Source organism: Fusarium flagelliforme (genome assembly GCF_020744385.1).
Source record: "Fusarium flagelliforme strain FIESC 12 MPI-CAGE-AA-0113 chromosome Unknown B0J16scaffold_4, whole genome shotgun sequence".
In the NCBI taxonomy this organism is placed as follows: domain Eukaryota; kingdom Fungi; phylum Ascomycota; class Sordariomycetes; order Hypocreales; family Nectriaceae; genus Fusarium; species Fusarium flagelliforme.
In genome coordinates this window covers 1403844-1424383 of record NW_025763506.1, presented here as the reverse complement: position 1 = coordinate 1424383, position 20540 = coordinate 1403844, and the positions used below count along the sequence as shown (strand labels likewise).

The following is a 20540-nucleotide window of genomic DNA, read 5'->3' as shown; positions in this document are numbered from 1 at the left end:
GATAATTACCCAGAGACATCAGCAGAAGAATGGAGCCCAAGAAGGACTCTTGAGCCTCCCGCCATCCCAGGGGTAGTCGGAAGTCTAAGTAAGCAAATATTTTCAAGACGCATCCTTGACTTCGTTCCCTTCACTGCAAAAACTCTTGATGGCCAATAGAGGAAGCGACTATAGAATTGCACCATGAACTTTCCTCGTATTCAGTTTATTGCAGTCATCTTTGTGGGGCTGCCGGCGACCTACAGGGCTGAACCTATGGGTCATGTAAGCGGGCTACGGAGCATAGCAAAGTCAGCAATTATTGCAGACTGCCAAAGGTCCATCTAGATACGGCAGGTAAATTGGAACAACGGCATCAGCGAGATGTGATATGCTAATTTGGTCAAAGCTCTACATGGAAGATATAGTTTCTATAAATTGTCGCCTCTGAATCTCCCATTTCAAGAACTTCAACCTCAAACTCCTCGCTCATACCTACTTTACTGACCTTTGCAAACGCACCACCGTCCAACATGAAGGCTACTTCCTTGCTCGCCGCTGCCCTGGCTGCCTACACCGCCAGCGCTGAAACCGTCTATCTCGTGAATTCCTTCAAAGGCAGCGAGACCTCCAGCGGCATGGCATACTACGATAACAATCACTCCTCAGCGAATCAGGCTCGACCTCAGGACTACACCGATGTTGTCAACGGGATAAATGTTCATTGGGAAGGCGCTACAGTCAAGGGTGAGTATGCGCCCCGTACCAAGGAGCTTGGCTAACAACAACAAGGCACTTTCAGCAGCGGCGTCACCTTCACCTCCAACATCGTCGCAGATGCTAATAACAAGGAAATCAATCAGTGGGCTGGTTCTGGAAGTAATGGGTTGAAAGATTTTACTTGCTGGAAAGCTGGCAGTCCTCGGGGCAAACCGTTCTTGTTGTACAAGGTGGATGGTTGGGAGGTCTATCCTATCTACTTTTGCAGAAACAACAACTAAGTTTCGAAATTCTTGACAAGGACTTGTCCGCGAAAGGATCGAAGATTGACAGAGAGACGTGGGACGAGTGGCAAATACAGCCAATGAGACATGGCCACCATCTTGTGCTCCCTACTGACAATCATGCTCAATATTGTTTTGAGAATATCGTACTATCGCTGATCATATTATCCATCTATCTCCCTTGAAGCTTCCAAGGTCAATCTCCACCGGCAGCCATCTTAAGCCGTTGAGCAAGATGTCGAAACAGCCAGAAATAATCTTCAACTCGATGCAACCAACATGTCGCACCATCAGCCGCCTGTGGCGATGTGGAAATTGTTAAGTGAAACATGGAAACACAAACAAATATGATGGTGTAGCTGTTGAACACACGGATAGCCCAAACAGTTGAGACTGACTTGTCTTAATTGCGCCACGAGGAATGTGTTTCGGATTACTGGGCACGTATCCCTTGAAGAATACGAGATGTTATACAGAGTTTTATTTGAAGGGCTAGCGTGGCTAAGATATCTGCGGGGAAGGAATGTTGTTGATATGAGGATATGGACTAGTCTCCAGAAGCTCCCTTGCGAGCTGAGCTGAAGAACAGGATAAATAAACTTCTTTCGTCCTTGCTAGCTTCAGGCTTATCATTCTCAATCATTCACCTTAATTCCCTTAGACTTCTAAAAAGACATTCGTTATCTTCAAAATGCTGTCCAACACCGGATCCCTCGTTTTCGGCCTCCTCAGCGTCGCCCAGCTCGTCAGCGCCACCCCCTCCGACTCAGCCGTCGCCTTCTCACCCCCAATTTACCCAACCGCAACCGACATTATCCCCCCTCCTGCTTCCACCGGTACCGAGACCAAGCCCGCTCCCCCCGTCTCCACAGACGACTGCCTCGCCAAGTGCCAGGACGCTCGCGACAAGTGCGGCGTCGCTCCTGATGCCAACCAGGCTACCTGCGCTGCCGCGTTCGCTGACTGTGTTGGCTACTACCCCTATGACACCGAGGGCAACTTTGTTCCTCCTACGGCTTGCTCTTCCGCTACAACTCTCGCTTCAACTGTGAAGCCTACTGAGCCTGCTAAGCCCACCGAAGAGAAGCCTACTGGTGAGGTTAAGCCTACTGAAGAGAAGCCAACTGGCGAGGTCAAGCCCGAGCCTACTGGTGAGGTTAAGCCTGAGCCCACGGAGACTACTGTTATTGTCAGCGGTGCTGGACATGTCTCTTCTGGTCAGGTCGTTGGTCTCCTCGGCGCTGTCGGTATCGCTGCTCTCGCTTTCCTCTAAGCGCATACATCTTGTTGAAGTGGTGGTAGTTTGGACCAATATTAATCTCATAATAACGAGAGCCCTTATGAAGGCTTGACCAATAACAATTTTATTCTCTCCATAATCGTCCGTGTATGCTCAGAAGTCCTCTGCTGTCAAACCAACATTCTTAACCTTTGCCAATCTCAACAACTCTTGACCAATTGACAGATCCATCACACCCGTTCCAACACTCTTGTAAATGACAAAACCATCCTCAAGCCATTTGTTGAGATCCTCGGGGTTCTCAATCTTCTTAGTCTGGAACAATTGACCAATCTCAAGCATCTTCTCTGTAGGTACCTCGGCCTTGACCAGTTCTCCAGCTTCTTGCAAACACCCATCGCGGCTGTCAACCGCAACAGATGCGCGGTATCCGACTTGGGCGAAAGGACCGGAGGGATCGATGACTTGTTTTAATAGCTCGGGATCAATTTCCTGCATGTCGAGACGGTATGAGCCAATCGCTGCGAGGTAGCGAGTCTTGCTTCGTGCTTTTTCGGAAGTGAGATAAGATCCTGGGAATACAGGTTTCAGGCTGGGTGTTGTAAAGAACAACACGTCTGCGTCGACGACGAGCGACTCAAGCGCTGCGTCACGGTCCTCCTTGGGATCAAAAACTTGTAGGCTGATGTGGGATGGCCATGGCGATTGCTGTTTTCCCTTCAGAGTCTCGATCAATTGCTTGGCGCGGTCGGCAGAACGGTTGACAATTGTCACAGACTTGATATCCTTCTCCTTCAGCAAAAGCGCCAGGCGGATATGCCACATCGCCTGCGCGCCCGCGCCAAAAACAACAATATTCTCAGTGTTACGTCTAAATCTGTAAGGCAGCATTGATCCTAGTGCGGTTCGGAATGCCGTCAGAGCAGCGGCATTCAAGGTGCCGATAGCATGACCTCTAGCATCACAAAGCGTCAAAACACTCTTGAGTCCAGCTTCCGAAGGCTTCAGCTTTTCGCTCGGGGTAATACCGACAATTTTGACACCTAGCAATTGATCTGTAGTTCCGGGCATGAATAAGCTAACTTGCCCATCGCGGTCGACGACTGCACGGTGAGGTTGGTATTGTTGCTCATTGTTGCACGAGTAGTGGGTGAGAGCTTTCTCTAAGGCGTTGGCTAAATCGGTTACATCTGACGGCGATAACGTGTCGAGGATGTGGTTGACATTTGCGTCAGAAAGAACGGTAAAAGGCATCTTGTCTATATGTTGGCTTTTTATTATACGATTTTGAAGTGAAATATGACACAGAAGCGTTACGGAATGAAATTGAATTAAGAAGTTGTTTTGTTAACATCGGCCGGTATCGGCCATAGTCGGCTTTGGGGCTCACGCGGGGGAGCGCGGGGTAGCAGCCGGAATTGCTTTCCTCTTTCAATTGCTTGAGCTAGAGGCAGGCTGGGACTCTGGGAGGGGGTTAGAATTGCAGTGAATTTCCCAATCTCCGGTCCCCGGCCTCGTCCCTGCCCTCGCCGAAGTGGCTTCGCTGTCCAAAGACAAAACACCAATGGGCCATTCTCATTATCACTTCTCATCCCATGCCACTTCACCGAGTAGGGGAAGACCAAAAGTATTTATTAGAACAGAATTAAACTACGCTTCCGTAACACCATTGCTATAAACACGCTCTCGCAACTCATCCAACTGTCTCTTTAAAGCCCTGGCCCCATCTCCCTCCAACAATACCCCATTCTCAAGCGATCTCCCCTGATGGATCATGTTCCTCTGCGTTGGCCAAAAATATGATGTCCCCAAATACGCAAGATTCCCATCCGCAATAATAGCATTATAATGAGGTCGAGGTTCCCAACAACTAACGTCCTCCACAAATATCCGTTCTCCGTACCGTCGCATTGCTTGTTCGAGAATTCGGGATGAACATTCATCTATTTCACGGACTTGAATGTTTACTGTCACCCCGTTCGCTGCGCGCCTGACCAAAAGTTTGGTGATTTTGGGATCGACCAGCTCGGAGACGCTTACTAGAAGATCGTGACGGGCGCCACGGAGGAGCGTGTGTTGAGCGCGGCTTATATATGTCAGGCTGGCGATTGGGTCGTTAATTATTACACCGAGACTGGCCAATCTTGCTGCGAGTCGCGCTCTGCGTTCATCGCTCGCTCCATCGAGGATGGCATCTTGCATATACGTCTGGAAGGCTTTGGCTGCAGTTCGAGGTAACTCTATAGAAAAGTCGGCTTTGTCGATCGGTTTGGTGTCCACGATAGCTCCGGTGCTGAAGAGCGTTCGGTCATCAATTACTATTGCTTTGGCATGGACGACTTGCCGAGTTGGACCTTCAACACCGGTAAACATGTCGATATGGATATTATTTTCTTCCATAAGCTTTATGTATCGCTGGTATTCTGGCGTATCCAGGTAAGCAGTCGGCCCTAGCTTTGAGACCACAGCTGACATTCTGGCATCGGGGTTTTGTTTTCGAAAGTCGATGAGAGCATCCACCACAATCTTTGCATCGCCCTGATCACACATAGACAAGTTCAAGACTGTCAATTGCCGCGGCTCTTTCTTATGGGGCCCTCGGTAGATGTTATCTCGGATGAACCTTTCGAAGATTTCGAGATGATCCAATCCATTAGTGAGAATGGGCACTTCAGTTGTGCGCAAAGTGCCAAACATGGGATCCCGATCGGCAGTCGACCGAACAGCCTTGATGGCCTTGACGCTCGTTGCACGACACCGGAGTTTGTCTTCACAGTAAAGGAAAGAGTCGATATCATAGCAGCCACCAAAATCGGGACAGTTGACTCTCACGTAAGATGGTGCGATGGAATGAGGCTCAATCGCGAATTTCGCAAGACAGTCGCCCTTGGAGATGCGTTTGGCTATCAGCTGCCCACTCTTTTTGACCTCAATCTGAAATGGCCCATAGAGTTCGCGACCGCGAAGACGAGCCTCAAACCGCTGTCCTGGGCTCAACGGCTTGAGAACCCTCTGGCGAGATGCTGTGGGGATCATGCGCACAATGCCATGCTTGATGGGACCCAACATGTGCTCGCCCTTGGGGCTTGGAAAGATGGCACCCAGGTTCTCTGGCTCGGCAACCTTCAAGTGAAGCTGTCTAGAGCCGATCCATCTCTTAAGATGGAGAACCTTCCGGGGTGGCTTTGTGAAGTCAAGCGGGTCGGGAATAGCTTCGAGCTGATCAACCTGCCATCTGACCCCGTCCAACAAGACAACTCGGTCCGCAAAGCACTCTATGCGGACGTCTAGATGCAAAGCGCACTGGTCTCTGAGTACAAGTTCATGGTAAGAGTTGACCCCGACCAGATCATAAATGTGACTGTTGTACTCAATTGGCTTGGGAGGCCTGCTTCTCTCGCAACGAGACCGTGCATAAATAGGCGATAGAGGATCAAGGGAGTCAAGTTGGAGCTTCGAGAACGGGTTGGAGTCATAAAGACATCCCAGGGTCTTGTGCTTCGCAACGCTATCGTATCTCATGGTTTAAGTTTGTGACGGTGTTTGTTGGTTGCAAGATGTTCAGGGACATCCCGGCCGTATCCTGGGGAAGCGTCAGCTACGTATAGTAAAAGCTCGTGTGCACAAAAGCAACCCTCTGCGCTAACGAGCGGCCCGAGTTGGGCTTCGGCAAATAATCAAGTTATGCTGACGTTGCCTGTCTCATACTTACGAAGAAATGATCTTCATCTGTCTTCCCGTCATTTCCATGTCCAGGCTAGCTGAACGCAGACCAATCTAAGGTCTCGCGGAAGCGGGAATTGAGTTCAATATTCTGCAGTGAACCGTCATCTCAGAAGCTTGTTGGATAGAATGTTAGACATGATCTGCGACAAACCCCACAAAGATGGCGTCGTTAGCGCCGGAGCTTCAGCTGGGAGGTCTGTCGATCATGCAGGCTGATGTTACTGTTTAAGTTCTCGGTATCGACCAAAGCGGGATGATCGAAAGGCTCTTTTTCAGCTCGCCTCATTCATGTGGAGCTTGAAGATCCGAGAGGGTTCTGTTGTGCAGGGAGAGCTGTTGCGAGACCGTGCGCGGATGTAGCGATTATGACGGTATGGCGTCATTCAATATTATCGGGTGGTCGTCTGCTGTGCGAAGGTGAATATCTGCTTTGTGCCCAATAAATAAATGATGTGCCACCCCGAGATATCCATCTCACGGCTCTGAAAACCGGAACCCGGATGGGGCCCGTGCACTGTGCTTTCTACTAGGCTTTCTATCTCCATGTTGTCTATTGTCATATGGGTACTTGGTGGAAATGATAAAGACAAGCATAAAGACGTCGATCGCTATAAATACGCGCCAGCTTGCTGTGTAGGTATACGTAATCAGATAAAAAAAGATCAAGGCAGAGTATTGTTTGCATATCTTTGCAGCTCTAAGGTGAATATCCTCCGATGTGATTGCTCACCCGGTATACGAAATATAACTGCATTATAATGTATCTGGACAGAGCCTTTCAGCCGTATGCAAGACCATTATAGGGAAGAATAACTTCCTTCTCTAGCACATACGACCATAGCTCGTAGAAAACACGGGATCCCGTCCGCTCTCCCATAGTTAAGCTGCGAAGCGCTGGATTAGTAGTTGGGTCGGTGACGACCAGCGAATCCCCGGTGTTGTATGTCTTTTTGTCAATCTTACTTTTTAGTTAAGAAAGTCCCTTGTAGGTAAGGCCATGTCTCTTTCATTAAGTGCAGTCTTGTCGAAGCTTGTATGGGAAGGTGTCAGCTAAGTGTAATGCTTTTAGTGTAATGCTTCGAATCTTCATTTCGCATAAATATTAAAAGAGTGGTCTCGTGCAAGCATCGTACTCATAATGCTCAAGATGTTGTGCCTGTCACTATTCCCATTTTATTCTTCTTCAAGTTCCCGACTCTTCTTCCCTTCGCTCTTGTGCTGGGGTTCTCCTTTCTTAGGTTCATTCTTGGATCCAGCTTCATTCTCGTAGTCACCGCCCTGCTTTTCATACTCCTTTGCGAGTTTAGAAGCCTTGATACATAATTAGCAACACTCCATATTTTAATCAGTTGAGTTGTTTCATACCTTCCACGCTGACCATTGTCCCTGACCGCCGCCGTTCTTGTTGGGCTCTTGCTTGATTTCTTCCTTCAGCTCCTCTCGAAGCTCAGGGTCAGTGGGCTTGCCTTTGGAGGATGGCATTTTAAAGTGTTTTGGAGATGGCCGATGTTTTTTTTTGTACGGGATTGTGTTTATCTATGTTTGTTTGTGATTTTTTCGTTATTCTTCGCGCTAGTTTCTATCTATGACGCTTACTTGGATACTGTTTGAAACAACCAGCCTAGCTTCTCAAAACGGCATCACTGTCTACAACTCCGATCCGTCTCAACGAAGATATGTAAAAGGTTTTAATTGTGATATATAAGATTTCGCAGCAGCCCAGTATGATCCAGTATTTTCCATCATCACTCCAATACCTTATAAAATTAACTACTGTCGGGAATCTGTAGAATAACACGCTTATACCGTCTGACAGGATACGCTCCCTTGCTGTTTGTGACTTGAAGAATAACATGCCACTCTTTATCGACGGAACTAGGCTGCTCTTGTTCCCAGCCTGTGAGGTTGACAGATATCTTGACTTGAGGACCAAGAGCAACATTGCTGAAACCAGCTTCATTGACGGCCAGCGTACCGTTAGTTCCAAGCGGCGGTGACAGTGCTTCAACCTTGAAGAATTTCTCATTGAGACTCGTCAGAAATGTCAGAGCGCACTCAGCGTAGGAGTACCATTCGAAGGTAAGGCCGGAAGCATCATTCAGATTGTCCGTGTCATACGACTCGCTGGCGTCCAAGGTGATGGCATCGTTGAGGCTGACGTTGAATCGCAGTGGCTCAACCCCTGAGGAGCCGTTGATAGAGATGCTTGGAGGGTGAGCGCCGTCTTCAAAACCGTCAATCAGTGTCCATTGTATACGTGCTGCAAAGTCATCCTGGTAAGCGTTGCGCCAGCGCCAGATAGTTGCATAATGGCTCCTCCAGCTTTCACCATTATCATTGATCAAGGTATCAGCCGAAGTCCCGTATTGGTTGATATCCTCATCCTCGGTCACACGGGTATAGCGTCCACCCCAGCCCCCATAGTGTGGTAGCCCAGGAACATTGAGGCCGTTCTGAATAGTCCAGATAAAGCTCGGACTATCGCCTTCCATCGTGTATATAATCTTGGGATACTCAGCCCCAAGTGGTCCGAGGCGGATGTTGGGAGTAAGCCAATCATCCAGCACTTTGGTCCTGTTTGCAGCGTTATTGTCACCAGTGGAGATACCAGTCCATGTGCCCATATTGTACTCTCGGTAGCCGTGGACGTTGACGATGAAGAAAACGTCGGGCCATTTGACTCTGATATAGGCGCCTGCGTCATCTTGATCGGAAATGGAGTAGACTCGAAGCCGAGAGCGAAGTTGAGACGCTACGGTCTTGGTTTCGGTCTTGTCAATGTGTTTCAGAGCTTGGGCTAATGTGTTTACTCCGCCCCAGAGACCGAGGTAGAGAGGTTTCTCGGATTCTCTCAGTGCCTCGATCAGGTTTCGAGCACCATTGCTAAGTGGCTGTTTGAGGGCAGCTTTACCGTAAGACTAACACCGTCAGCTTTTGCATGCCTTGGGGAATGATAAACTTACAACCGGGCCAGATGACACCTTATCTATCAGATCTTGCGGATCAGGGTACGAGTTGTCGGGATGAACATGTTGATTGAGTTTGTCAACAACCATGCCATAGGTGTTAATAATCCTTTTGACCTCCTCCGGATGAGTCTCGTTTCTCAATGACCACGATGTCACTGCAACGATTCCTCGAGTATCGAATTCGTTGGAGTACAACAAATATCGTACCAAAGACATAGAGTCATCCGGTTCATTCAGGATGTCGGTAAGTATGAAGGTGCGAACTCTCTCAACTTTGGGGAGGGTTGTTAGGTCTGTGGTAGATTCATGTTTTTGCGGAACGGCAGTGACCAGGCAAGCCTGTAGCCAAAGCAAGGTTGAGATGAGTCGAGTCACAGTCAACTCCATCTTTCAATTTCACGATGGTTTAAGCAAGCTCGGGTAGGTTTGTGGTGCGACTTTTGACTTTATAGGTAACAAAGTTGTGGTTCTAAATCGGCCTTGACGAGACCCCAGTGACCATATTTGGCCAGCCGGGCGTTACCTCGGCCAAGTTGACTACCAACCGGATTAAACTTACCCAGACAAATGCCTCAAGCCCAAGACTGTCCTTCCATGAACCATAGCAATGGTAAACGAATATTGGGGATGTCTCGTGGTGATGTAAGTTGCATTCGGAGTGGCTCTAAGTCCAAGCTAAACTAGTATCCCCGCATTCGGATCCATCTGTGATTCGTTACTTTCCTACTTTTCCCCGGATGGTTCGTGATGCCCAGATTTGCCGGCGAGAATACCGAAAAGAAATGTCACTTTGGGACGTCGTACCGGTGAGACGCGTTCTCGTTCAATCCTGCTGAGGTCCCTTGCTGCCCTTCCTCCACTCCCATAGAGCCTTACACCAGAACCAGGTTTCGATCGTTCCAAATATGCTCAAGATGACGATCAAAGCCACTTTCACGTGTTTTCCTAGCCCGAGAGAGTCCAAGTTGAAAGCCGGATATGATGGATTTGTGTTGGAGGGAGCATCCTGTCTTGGTCGACTTTTGCTTTGTCGGTATGCAGATTGACGGAGATGTCTCTTGTATGAGGGGCAGAAATTATTGTATCCATGGAATGAAATAGCTCTGCAATATGTTCGCATGGCCATTAAGCGCGGACGTAAAATGGGTAAAGCTGACGGGGTCATGGTGAGCGTTGAGTAAATTATAGAGTATCGGACCTAAAGTGTAATTGGGTCACCAATAGAATCTCTCAGTCCTGAAAGGAGATAGGTAGAATATGGATCAAGTCGGGCTGTTTAAAATGAAAGTTGTTGTCATAAACGGACGTGGCTTTTATTTAATGATTCGGGTAGTAAGCTTACAAGCGTAAACAGCCTTCGTATCCCGTATCCGCCGTATCGCGTATTGAGATCTGACCCACCAACATCCTTTAAGTTGCTATAGGGAAATTATCTCCTTTGGACAAATAGAAATGTATGCACGTGATAACTGATAATAAAAGAAACACCTTTCTGACACCGCGCGGTATACCAAGAGCGTGAAACGAAACGGAAGGATCGTGGTATTTGGCTACTGTCGATTGCAGTTACGCATCTAATTTATTTTTAACGCCCATGGCATGGAGCCACTTGAGGCAAACATATCCCCTCAACAGTCTCTGTCTCTATAAGATGAACAAGTTGTCCTTGGAAAGCCCATTCGTATCTCTTCTGTCGAATATGATCGCCAAAGTGGCCAAGCCACAACGAAAGTCCTATAACATGTATCGCATAGTTAGCTAATCATTGCTCGATAACAAGAAAGGAGCTGACTAAAGTAGAAATGTAGAGTGTATCAGGCGATGTCGGTTCATGGGTCCTCAAAAGCACAGTCTTGGCTGCGAGTAATATCGGTTCGGCAAAATATTGTGCATCATGCATAGTTGAAAATAAGAAGTAGGGAATTAAGCAAGACTTACCGTCCTTAGATGTTCGCCATGAACAAAACTTGTCTGATGCTTTGAACTGTTCTATAATTTTTATTGATTCACTCTACGGTATACTTATAGTTGATAGCAAAACATTTCTCTGTGCTGAGGAACACAGCCATGCTCATTCTGCCAATGCAGAGGATATTACAGTAAGCCACGGTGTGACACATTCGGGGAAGCAAGCGCTTCTGGTCGTTTCCCTTTTCGGCCAGATGAGCCGCTGTTTGGATCTTGAAGTTGAGGACCAGCAGGCATTCCATGCGACCTAGTCTGTCATAACCGACCATACCAACATTCAACCCGTCCAATATACATTAAGGCGCCGGAACAGCGAGAGTCTCAGCCACTAGGAATGAATTGCACTTCATAGTTCTAGATTAATACTTGTAAGTGACCACTTGATCTTAGCTATCCTACAATCAGAGCAGTTCTTCAAGCGAGCTATTTCACCAACTAACAATTGCTCCAGAATCTGGAAGTCAGAACAAACTTACGTCGGCTAAAGACGTATCCATCATCCCGGTTCAGCCCTATAACAAGCGCCGGGTTGCTCGGAGCTAGTCGAGACGATGCAGAATGATACAAAATGAGTCATAATGAGTGTTCCCCTTTAGGCATGTCAAATTAGAGTATGTTACACAGGATACCATTCCTCCACTGGTAATGTCATGGATAGTGGATAAGACTCGCCAAATTTAGATCAAATGATAGAATATATATAGAAGCTTCCAATATGCACATTGTGTTCTTTATCGCTAGCTCTGTGCAGCTGGTACCTTGCTCCTCTATTATTCCCGAATGGCATTGACCCGCTCGTCGCCACTATCTCCTGCAAATGTCGGCCCGAACGATCTCGAGAGTTACCCACCATTCTCTCGGCTTGACTATGAACTGATGTTTGACATGATAGCAACATCGCGCCATTTCTTGTCCTGTGATGAATGAGTTGTTCATGCTGACCGGACTTCCCGAAGGTTATGTCCCGTGACTGAAACCTCTAGGCTTGGCATCTTGGTCAACTGCACCCATGTTCTATCTGACCCGTAAATTTCTGCAGGCACAGTCTTTGTCGAACCAACAGGCAATACATCACAACGTAAAGAACAAGATTGGTCAAAAATATAATATCATCATATATCATTCAATCGCTATGTGCTTGCTACATAATATCTATACCCAGTCCCATCCATGCATATGTTTAAATAGAGTTATCACCGCACGAGAACGTGCCACGAATCTTGCTTGAATCGTTGGCGAAAATGTTCAACAATTCCGTAATAGAAGACCATAAACCACCGCCGTTCATAAACAACGACTGCACAATAAGCAGTCCATTGACGACACATAGAGCTTTCTTCTTCCAGTTCTTGGTATACTGGCCCTTGTTGATATGGAACCAAAAGATGGCACTGAGACCAAAAGTGAACCAGGCGATCGTGGTTGCGGAAGAGATGGAGAGGATGGAGTCGAAGATGGGGATGGCGTTGGAAATGACAAAGACGATAATCCAGTAGAGAGTAACGCAGATGACCCAGACACTCCAGGACTTGACACTTCGGTCGGTGACTTGGTGGGTGGATTTAAGGCCTCGCATAGCAACAACATACATGTATTTAATACCAGTGTGTCCTGGGAGATTAGAGTTAGCTTAGGATTTACTTGGTATTTGCTATAAGACTTACCGAACGCCATGGCGGTAGCGAAAACACAGGGCAGAACGAGTCCGTATGCAACCTTGGCAGCAGTTCTGGGCGCGGATCCCAAAGCAGGGGAGGTGGTATAGTCGCCGGCGAGACAGTAGATGGCAACGGCGACAATGGTGTATAGTGTGATAGAGAAACATTCAAGGCAGGCCAAAGCCATAGGGAAGTCTCGGCTGGGGTTCTTCATCTCGGCCATATAAGAAACGAAGCTGATGTTTCCTGCATAGGCGTAGCAGATCTTAAGGCAGGCATTAAGTCCTTGGCGGAAAGTCGGGTTGCCGATGACTTGGATCTCCCTCTCCCAACCAGGAGGCGCCTGCGAGGGTGTTGAAAAGCCCAAGCTGATCATAACAGTAAGAGCGGCAGCCAGGATACTAAGCGTTGAGGGGATACCGGATTGCGAGACGAATTTGACGGTTCGAGGAAGACACAATACCCAGCATGCCACAACAGCGATAATAACGAAGCTGACAGTGCACAGAGAGTGGTTGCTAAGAGTGTTGAACGCGACAGACAATGTTACACTGGCAGAAGCACAAGTCATCATAACCTTGATCATCAGACCGATACCGGCAATAATTTCAAGGGGTCTTCCACCGATGATGCCACACATATCGACGACATTGACGACGTGAGGGTACTTTCTGTAGAATTGGAGGAGTTCGTAGGCAGTATAGGCAGAGAGAGATCCGAGACCGATGATGGCAATGACGCCGGGGACGACACCGAGAACTTGAAGACAGCCGGGAAGAGACAGGACACCAAGACCGACTTGGTTGGTGATGAGGACGAAGACAGTGTCCCACTTGCCGAGGGTTCTGTAGTTCTTGCCGCCTTGGTTGAAGATGTTCTGGACGGGCTCGTCGGAGTGTTGTTCCTTGGAAGCGAGGATATCGTCGCCGGCATCATTCATGGTGTTGATCTCGTTACCGTCGATGCCGCGGATAGACGCAGGACGATGTTGGTTGTCCTGGCCCATATCGGGCTGCGCCTTTGTTGTCTTGTCCTCAGTGCTCATGGTATGGAAGAAATGAAGAGTGATCCAAGGTTATAACAATCACCAATAGCAAAGAGATGCAGAACAGAGACTCGGGTCGCTGGTGCAATTCTTATATACATGCGCCAAGAAAAAGGTCTCCAGATGTTTATCTGGTTCCGAGTGGATTGCCGAGAATCTCGTTATCTAACATGGTACTCTTCGAAAAGTGAGAAATAAAGCGGTATATCGTGGAGCCCCATGGGGGAACGAGAGTCTCTCACGTAAAAGTTAGCAAATAGACATAAACCATCAGGTCATGAAAATGTCCAACCGATGAAAATACTGGGTCCACAACTTGTTACGTTATATTGACAGCGATCTTTGCTGGAATGGAAATAAGGGCGAGAGATCCATTTTGAACCCTGCAGATGTAAAGATAAGAGTTGCATTCAGACAAAGAATTGGCATCTGTCACCTCGAATCACTCACTACGAAGCCATTGAACTTATGTCTTGATCATGTCAGGTGTCGTTGAATTGAGGCTCTTGTGAGGGCAGTGAGGCTCTTCACCTCGGTCGGAGAAAACAAAATGGCCCAACAACCCATACGGGTAAGACCGACGCCAAGGGTACAAGCTTAAATTTTGCCTATTGAGTTTTTGCTCCGTTGATGGTACGACACAGTTTGTTTTCCGTTACGCGAAAAATAGCTTGTTTTGACACATGCATTCAATATTTTGTGGAGCTGGCGAGTCGGTATCTGTTGATCAAGGGCGCGTTGAGGTGCCGGAATATCCGACACCGGTCCGAGTAGTGATAATAAGACTCTTGTCATTGGAGAATTGGAGGACTATTGTAATTTTGCAAGTCATTGTACTGAATCTGACGAGTCTGGCAACGTGAAGCCATCGTAAGATGTTTATCGGCTCGGAGGTATTGTCGGCCGAAAGTCAATGAGCTTAAAAAGTGCCGGTGAAATTATTCCCGTTTATCTTGTAAAAGTCCCGCGCCACCTGGTATTAAAACTCAATCGTCCATCCCATTCCTCGTATCCTTGGGTTGGAGGTTGGCGTGGTCACTAGACAGCCATGATCTGCAAATCTTACGTCCCACAGACCGGAGATGTCCAACGCAGCAATCTCTGGCATGCATCATCATTCTAGAAAAATAACGCTCGCCTGATTGATTGGATCCTCGATCTCCAGCTGACTCGCTCCTCCATGTTGGAGAAAGAGAGCACATTGTGGGGAGGGTTGGGGAAATGAGGGGGAAGAGAGACATCAAAGTCTGTGCACTGAGTTTCTCTTACTCAACCTCCGGGTTTTTCTCTTGACCGTGTTAAAATCGCGGGGATGTTGTTGTCTTGGCGGTCATTTAGACTTCTTGGAGTGGATGAAAAGAGTAATTCTCTCCGCATGGAAACGAATGCCTGGAACGAGTTGTCTGTCGGGTCGGGTCTGGGGAAATGCCTGATATTACAGTGACGCCCCCTCCCTTCTTCCCCCATATTGGGGGAGGCAACTTCCAAGGCATTGAAATTGGGGACTGCGACATCTCGCTAGTTGATTACTTGACATCACTTTACCTTGGCAGTCGCCGTATTATCCCGACTTCGCGGTTGGAGTAAGCAAACGCGTGTTATGTAAAACCTGTAATTTTATTTACGACGATCCTCTTCTATATGTTTACGATGGAATAAAACTTATATAATTGACGCCACCTCCTCTAAACCTGGCACTTCCAGCTGTTAGGATCCTTAGGGTCTCCCTTACGGTCCCAGACGTTGCGGTACGGGTAGCGACAATGTCTGCGCTCGTACTCAAGCTTACCGTCAGGAGCACCGTTAGCGAAGCGCTGGCCCGTAATGGTATCGGGGGCAACACCCTCTTCAACCCACTTCACGATGGCCTTGAGGACGTTGTTCTCGGCGGTCTTGCCACCCAAGTTAGCCATGTTGTTTCCAATACGGTTTGCGCCATCGCCACCAGAGCAGTGGCCACAACCACTGATGCGGAAGTATCGGTAGAATTCATCCAGTTGTGTGCTGTTCAGACCCATGGTACGCGACACGTGGTCATAGTATTCCATAGAGTTATCAGAGCTGATGAGACCGTCCTGAAGACCGTGCCAGTGGAGAATCTTAGATCCACGCTTGCGGAACTTGGAGAGGTCGCCCTCCCAGGTCTCGACGTTGAAAGGGTTAACTTCGGCGGCCTTTTGGTAGTCATTGGGTCCGATCTGGTCGGGGGACCATTTGGTGTCATTCCAGATAACGTATTGGAACCATTCTGTAGAGTAAGGGAAGGGCGTCTCGCCAATGGCAAAGCCAAAACCAGCATCAGCGCCAGGGGGAATACGAGGGTAGATGTATGTTCCGTTGTTGCCATAGAGAGGAGAGAAGACCTTTCGAACGGTCTCGATCTTGGGGCCGGTCAGACAGTTCTTGGTCTGACCCTTGCTGCAGATGAGAACCTCAGGGCGGTAGTTGCAGAGGTTGGGGTCCTCTAGAATACCATCCTTAACACCGTCAAGAGGCTCATCGCACTGAACGCGGACACTCTTGTGAACCATCTGCCACTCCTCGGGGCTGAGGTGAGTAGGAGCTCCGGGAGGACCAGTGATACCCCAGAAGCTTCCGGATCGGGACTGCAGCCCGTTGAAGCGCATGGCGGGAGCACCAGCGACGATACCATCAAAGTCATCAGGGAAGCTCTGCGCTTCTTTCCATCCTTGTCGTCCACCAGTTGAGCATCCAAGGTAGTAAGCCTTGGTATGTTTCTTTCCGTAGAACTTCTTAGTGATGTCCTTTCCAAGAACAGTACCTGTGTGCACAGAGCGGTAAACGTAGTCCTCGACGACACCAGAGTTCTTATACATGGCCGTAGCTGAAGTACCATTGTGGCCATTGTTGGCGCCAACGGTAGCGAAACCGTTTCCAACACCGTACGCAACATCCGAGTACTGGATGCATCCAGCCATTCCTCCGTTTCCAGTGCTCAAGAATCGGCCAGTCCAGTTAGAAGGCAGCCAAGCCTCAAGGGTCAAGTTAGAAGTGGGACCCGTTGTGACATGCATGGCCACGCGACAGATCTCAACGTCGGTGATTTGGCTTTTGGGAGCGCATGTCGGGTGGTTATCAGGGAAGGTGATGTTTCCACCAGCAGGCACATGTTCAGTGAACCAGACCTTGGTGTTAGGGAGTTTCAGTGAGGTTCTGAAACTGGCGCACTTGGCAGCAAAGTCCTCCTCCTTGCCAGGTGCCGCAGCAGCCAGACCCGAGACAAGACCCGGCAGTAACAAATTGGCGCGCATATTGTAATTCGACAAAGAACAGGTATCGCTAGACAACGCCGGACAAGACTGAACAAAAGGAAAGGGAATAAAGTAGTAGTACTTCATTATATACAGCACGGCGCATAAACATTTAACGCAATGCTATCCCTGCGTTTTGCGGGGGAATTTTGTTAAAATGAAATTTTCGGTGATCTTTCCCCAGATTGGTTACGCTAAGGGGAAAAACAGCGGCAGTTACAGCGGGACAGTCAAGAAAGAGGAGGTGCCTGAAACCTCGGCTTGCTGCACTTGGACTAAGATCCGGGGTAATCAATTCAATTGAGGGGATCTTTGCGAGGAACGATCGGTATTTCCCGTTCTGCCCGGAATGATTGATTTAAAGGGTTGGTTTGGGATGTCAGACCATACTTTGCTATCACGATTGAGTTTGGTGTAGATTGGGTTTACTAGTGAGCACGCTGTGAATTGACATTGTTGATGTCGCCTGGATTCAGGGCGTTGAACTAAGAACAAGGATATCCGGGGTAATAGTTCGGCGTTAATGGAAGCTTGGCCTCTTCAGACAGCGTTGCATTTCCGCTTCGCGTTATTGGTCTTATGACTATTGACGTCTTTGCTATAGGTACTCGTTGGATAATCATAATACCACACTCAAAAAGCAATGACAGCATTCTTGTGAACTCGGCGTAACTTGTTTCAAGTTAATAGAGACAAAGAGCATCATCACATCGAGGACAAAACAATTTAACCGTAGCTTCCGTTTGAGATCTAACTAGCTGTCGACATGATAATATGGTGAGTCCAACGTGTATAAGGTTGTATTCTCCCCATCAACGTTAAAACATTGTTTGTGTCTCTTTGATGGCCCGCTGTACCCAAGTCCATCGCAGGGAAATTAAATTGCAAGGTCACTTCCTTTAGCCTCATTGCATCGGCATAATCCCGGCGATGACTGTGGTCAAGATCCTTGTTCTTCACATGGTGCCTATAGACCAAGGTGATTCGACATTTGGCATCCCAGCCAAACTTTCTTCCTAGCATGCACCGTTACAGTCAGGCAGGACCATCTTTTCATTCCATCAGCTATCAATTCACGGGAAAACGTGTCGACTCAAAGGGCAACTTACCTGCCACATGTCGATAACGACATACTTTCCCTTGGACTCAGCAGGCGGTCTCTGCAAAACACCCACAGCAAGGATATAGTTCAACCACTCATAATCGGGATGACCCGCCTGAAACGTTCCTCTCAGCAGCGTTCGTCCATCAGGCTGCGTAGGACCCTGAGTCTGGATGTAGATATCAACGCCATCATCAGTCCTGAGGTTGTATCGCGTGTCGGGGAAGAAGATCCCCTTGGTATCCGTCAGACCCCAGTCGGCACCCAGGTTGGACACTGTTCCTGACATGCGAGGACCCTTGAAGGTTCCGCCGGTGATGGGAATCACCACACGGCTACCTTGGTGGTAGTCGCCGATTTGCCAGCGCTCACCGAGGGTTGCGTTAACAGTGTAGAGGAATTCGTATGAAGGAGTTCCCATCAGTTGGGATGCTCCGAGGACTGCATTGCAGGCGAGGACGAAGGGAGTGAGAAGTCTCATATTGGCGGTATGTGCAAGAAGACCACTTGTCTAACACATGGCCAATGCCTTATTGCAGCCATTCTTATACCTTCGCTGTGCCCCAAATCGCCAAGTCGATCTAGCGATACACCTCGGTGATGCTCATGGAGAATGGTGATCGACCCAATGTGAGGGGTTATGCACCCCGCATTCTGGTCGGCAATTGACCCGGCACACTTTATGACTTCCAAACGGTTCTTCATCTGGACTGATTGAGTTTAGAGGAAGGGTTTGTATTTACCCTGGCTAAATCGGATAGATCTCGCCTGACGTCATGACTCGGCCGAGTAGATGCTGGTTGGGACGAAACGAGGTCCATCATGCAAAGCTGCAGCCGGTTGGCTCTGCCGACGAAACAAGGTCATCACATTCATTATTGAAAAGGTTTGCAGAGTTCACTTGGAATAGCGTTCAAGGTCAAAGTCAAGAGTTGAGAGATCATATAGCTAGCATGCGATTTCTTGATCCTGGGATTTGTTGTAGCTGTATAGCTTCTACTGTGTCTATTGTGTTATGAGTTATGATCCTCTTCGTGTCTGAACATAGATATATCATGACTCTCGTCCATCCAAGCCGTGCCTTTCGCCTCTACTGTCCTTCCAGCTTCGTTCATCTGTCGCCACATAGCAGCTTTATCCGCCTGCCCCGTCGTACCCTCCCAAGTCCGGCCCTTCAGATGTCTCAAGCATAATTTCTTGCCCTCATCAGGGTAGTAAAGCCAAGTGGCCCACTTCTTCCACTACATCGTGTTAGCCATCTCTTACAACTAGACACTCCAACATCAAACTCACCAGTCCTTCTTTCATCTGGGCGCGAGCCCTTTGTCCAATCTTATCCTCGATGAAGTCTCCTCTCAGCATCGCAAGTCGCGTAGGGAATACACGCTCCAGATAGTGTGCCGTTGATGCAAGATGAGGCTTATCGTGCCAGAAATACATCGGTGTCAGTGGTATCTTGGTTCCAGGATATGAGGGTGCTTCATAGTCACGAGTAAGAGCTGCTGAGGTGTCGCGTAACGTAGGATATTCCGATACTATCGCGGATGTGGCGTATGAGAGCATACGCACAGCAGCTAAACAAACATATTTGACGGGTGCTTCTGCATCTGATTGATGCGTTTGCATGATCTGAAGAAGAGGCCGGATAGGGAGGTCTGCTGTTAAAGCCCAGTCATGCTGCTGGACCCAGACGTGAGGAGTTTGGATGAGTCGCAGGGCTGATCTGACTGCGAGGCCAAAGCCAAGACGTCTTGACGGCTCTATGAAAGTGACTCTTTTGTCGATTGTTTGAGATGTTGAGTAGTCAACTAAATTCTCATGCTTGGGGCTTCCATATTCTGCCTTGGCATCCTCTCGAGTAAAGGCAACGTCAGCGGCATCCTGGTGATATCGCCCGAGTATTAACTCTTTGACATTCTTTTTATAAGCCTCAAAGTCGGATGCCTGACTTGGAGTAACCTGTCCCTTCTTCAGTCTCGCAATCGGAACAATCTGATCAAATGCATCAAACACAACAACGACATTACATTGTATCAATTCTGGACAATGCCGATCAAACGACTCCAAAATTGTTGATATGAGCTCTGTTGATGGTGCAGACGGCGTTGGCGAAGTGGTGATGATGACGGTAAGCAGGCTTCGCACGGTCGCATCTTGTGTCATGATGTCAGGTAGTGTAGGTAGTCGGCGACGCCCAAGACTAGCATTTACCCTGTACTTTGGGCTTCGTTTAAGATCCAAATCTGAGTCAAATGGTTAGGTCAGGGTCTGGCGGTGAAGCGAAGCTCAGCTCGTGGATGGTATGGATGTCATGGGACGGGCCGCTGCTTCGCTTCTGACGTGGAAAATTCTGCGCTTGGATTGCATGGCGCGAAGTCTATAGATGCCCAACCTTGTGTCTACAATACGTAGTCAATCGTGTTCAATTGAGCACAATTAACTGCCTCCTCTAAACCATAATCAACGATCAGTACTACAATCATAAAACATAACTCGTAAGACACGGGAACTTTAATTAATTGATGGCAGGAAATGGAATGGCATGTTTAAACGCGACATCAATGTCACACTGTGCTG

General features: G+C 48.3%; 9 protein-coding genes across 9 annotated transcripts; 2 read left to right on the top strand and 7 right to left on the bottom strand.

Moving 5' to 3' along the window:
• Window positions 1-512: 512 nt before the first annotated feature.
• B0J16DRAFT_384151 (uncharacterized protein) lies at window positions 513-980 on the top strand (the record flags this gene model as incomplete). Its single annotated transcript, XM_046131396.1, has 2 exons — window positions 513-726; window positions 772-980. 2 exons carry the CDS (start codon window positions 513-515, stop codon window positions 978-980), a joined length of 423 nt encoding a protein of 140 aa, XP_045982721.1.
• A 537-nt stretch (window positions 981-1517) lies between these two features.
• B0J16DRAFT_371943 (uncharacterized protein) lies at window positions 1518-2256 on the top strand (the record flags this gene model as incomplete). The annotated part of the gene is made up of 1 exon (XM_046130444.1): window positions 1518-2256. The coding sequence occupies exon 1, from the start codon at window positions 1675-1677 to the stop codon at window positions 2254-2256; it is 582 nt and encodes a 193-aa protein (XP_045982720.1). The 5' UTR covers window positions 1518-1674.
• A 15-nt stretch (window positions 2257-2271) lies between these two features.
• On the bottom strand, window positions 2272-3536 carry B0J16DRAFT_340866 (uncharacterized protein). The gene has a single exon (XM_046127753.1). The coding sequence runs from the start codon at window positions 3475-3477 to the stop codon at window positions 2377-2379; it is 1101 nt and encodes a 366-aa protein (XP_045982719.1). The 5' UTR covers window positions 3478-3536; the 3' UTR covers window positions 2272-2376.
• Window positions 3537-3873: 337 nt separating this feature from the next.
• B0J16DRAFT_414481 (uncharacterized protein) lies at window positions 3874-5984 on the bottom strand (the record flags this gene model as incomplete). Its single annotated transcript, XM_046133454.1, has 2 exons — window positions 5936-5984; window positions 3874-5806 (listed from the first exon to the last, which is right to left on the bottom strand). The coding sequence occupies exon 2, from the start codon at window positions 5743-5745 to the stop codon at window positions 3874-3876; it is 1872 nt and encodes a 623-aa protein (XP_045982718.1). The 5' UTR covers window positions 5746-5806; window positions 5936-5984.
• Window positions 5985-7122: 1138 nt separating this feature from the next.
• Window positions 7123-7431, bottom strand: B0J16DRAFT_384147 (uncharacterized protein; the record flags this gene model as incomplete). The annotated part of the gene is made up of 2 exons (XM_046131395.1): window positions 7123-7260; window positions 7315-7431. 2 exons carry the CDS (start codon window positions 7429-7431, stop codon window positions 7123-7125), a joined length of 255 nt encoding a protein of 84 aa, XP_045982717.1.
• Window positions 7432-7715: 284 nt separating this feature from the next.
• On the bottom strand, window positions 7716-9305 carry B0J16DRAFT_398742 (uncharacterized protein; the record flags this gene model as incomplete). Its single annotated transcript, XM_046132411.1, has 2 exons — window positions 7716-8867; window positions 8913-9305. 2 exons carry the CDS (start codon window positions 9303-9305, stop codon window positions 7716-7718), a joined length of 1545 nt encoding a protein of 514 aa, XP_045982716.1.
• A 237-nt stretch (window positions 9306-9542) lies between these two features.
• Window positions 9543-10215, bottom strand: B0J16DRAFT_124453 (uncharacterized protein). Its single transcript, XM_046121664.1, has one exon. It carries the CDS (start codon window positions 10081-10083, stop codon window positions 9742-9744), a length of 342 nt encoding a protein of 113 aa, XP_045982715.1. The 5' UTR covers window positions 10084-10215; the 3' UTR covers window positions 9543-9741.
• Window positions 10216-11925: 1710 nt separating this feature from the next.
• B0J16DRAFT_124434 (transmembrane amino acid transporter protein-domain-containing protein) lies at window positions 11926-13763 on the bottom strand. The gene is made up of 2 exons (XM_046121663.1): window positions 12551-13763; window positions 11926-12497 (listed from the first exon to the last, which is right to left on the bottom strand). Exons 1-2 carry the CDS (start codon window positions 13587-13589, stop codon window positions 12067-12069), a joined length of 1470 nt encoding a protein of 489 aa, XP_045982714.1. The 5' UTR covers window positions 13590-13763; the 3' UTR covers window positions 11926-12066.
• Window positions 13764-15274: 1511 nt separating this feature from the next.
• Window positions 15275-20126, bottom strand: B0J16DRAFT_268434 (tannase and feruloyl esterase-domain-containing protein; the record flags this gene model as incomplete). Its single annotated transcript, XM_046123485.1, has 5 exons — window positions 15275-16889; window positions 17628-17828; window positions 17939-18439; window positions 19008-19204; window positions 19257-20126. 5 exons carry the CDS (start codon window positions 20124-20126, stop codon window positions 15275-15277), a joined length of 3384 nt encoding a protein of 1127 aa, XP_045982713.1.
• Window positions 20127-20540: the final 414 nt, after the last annotated feature.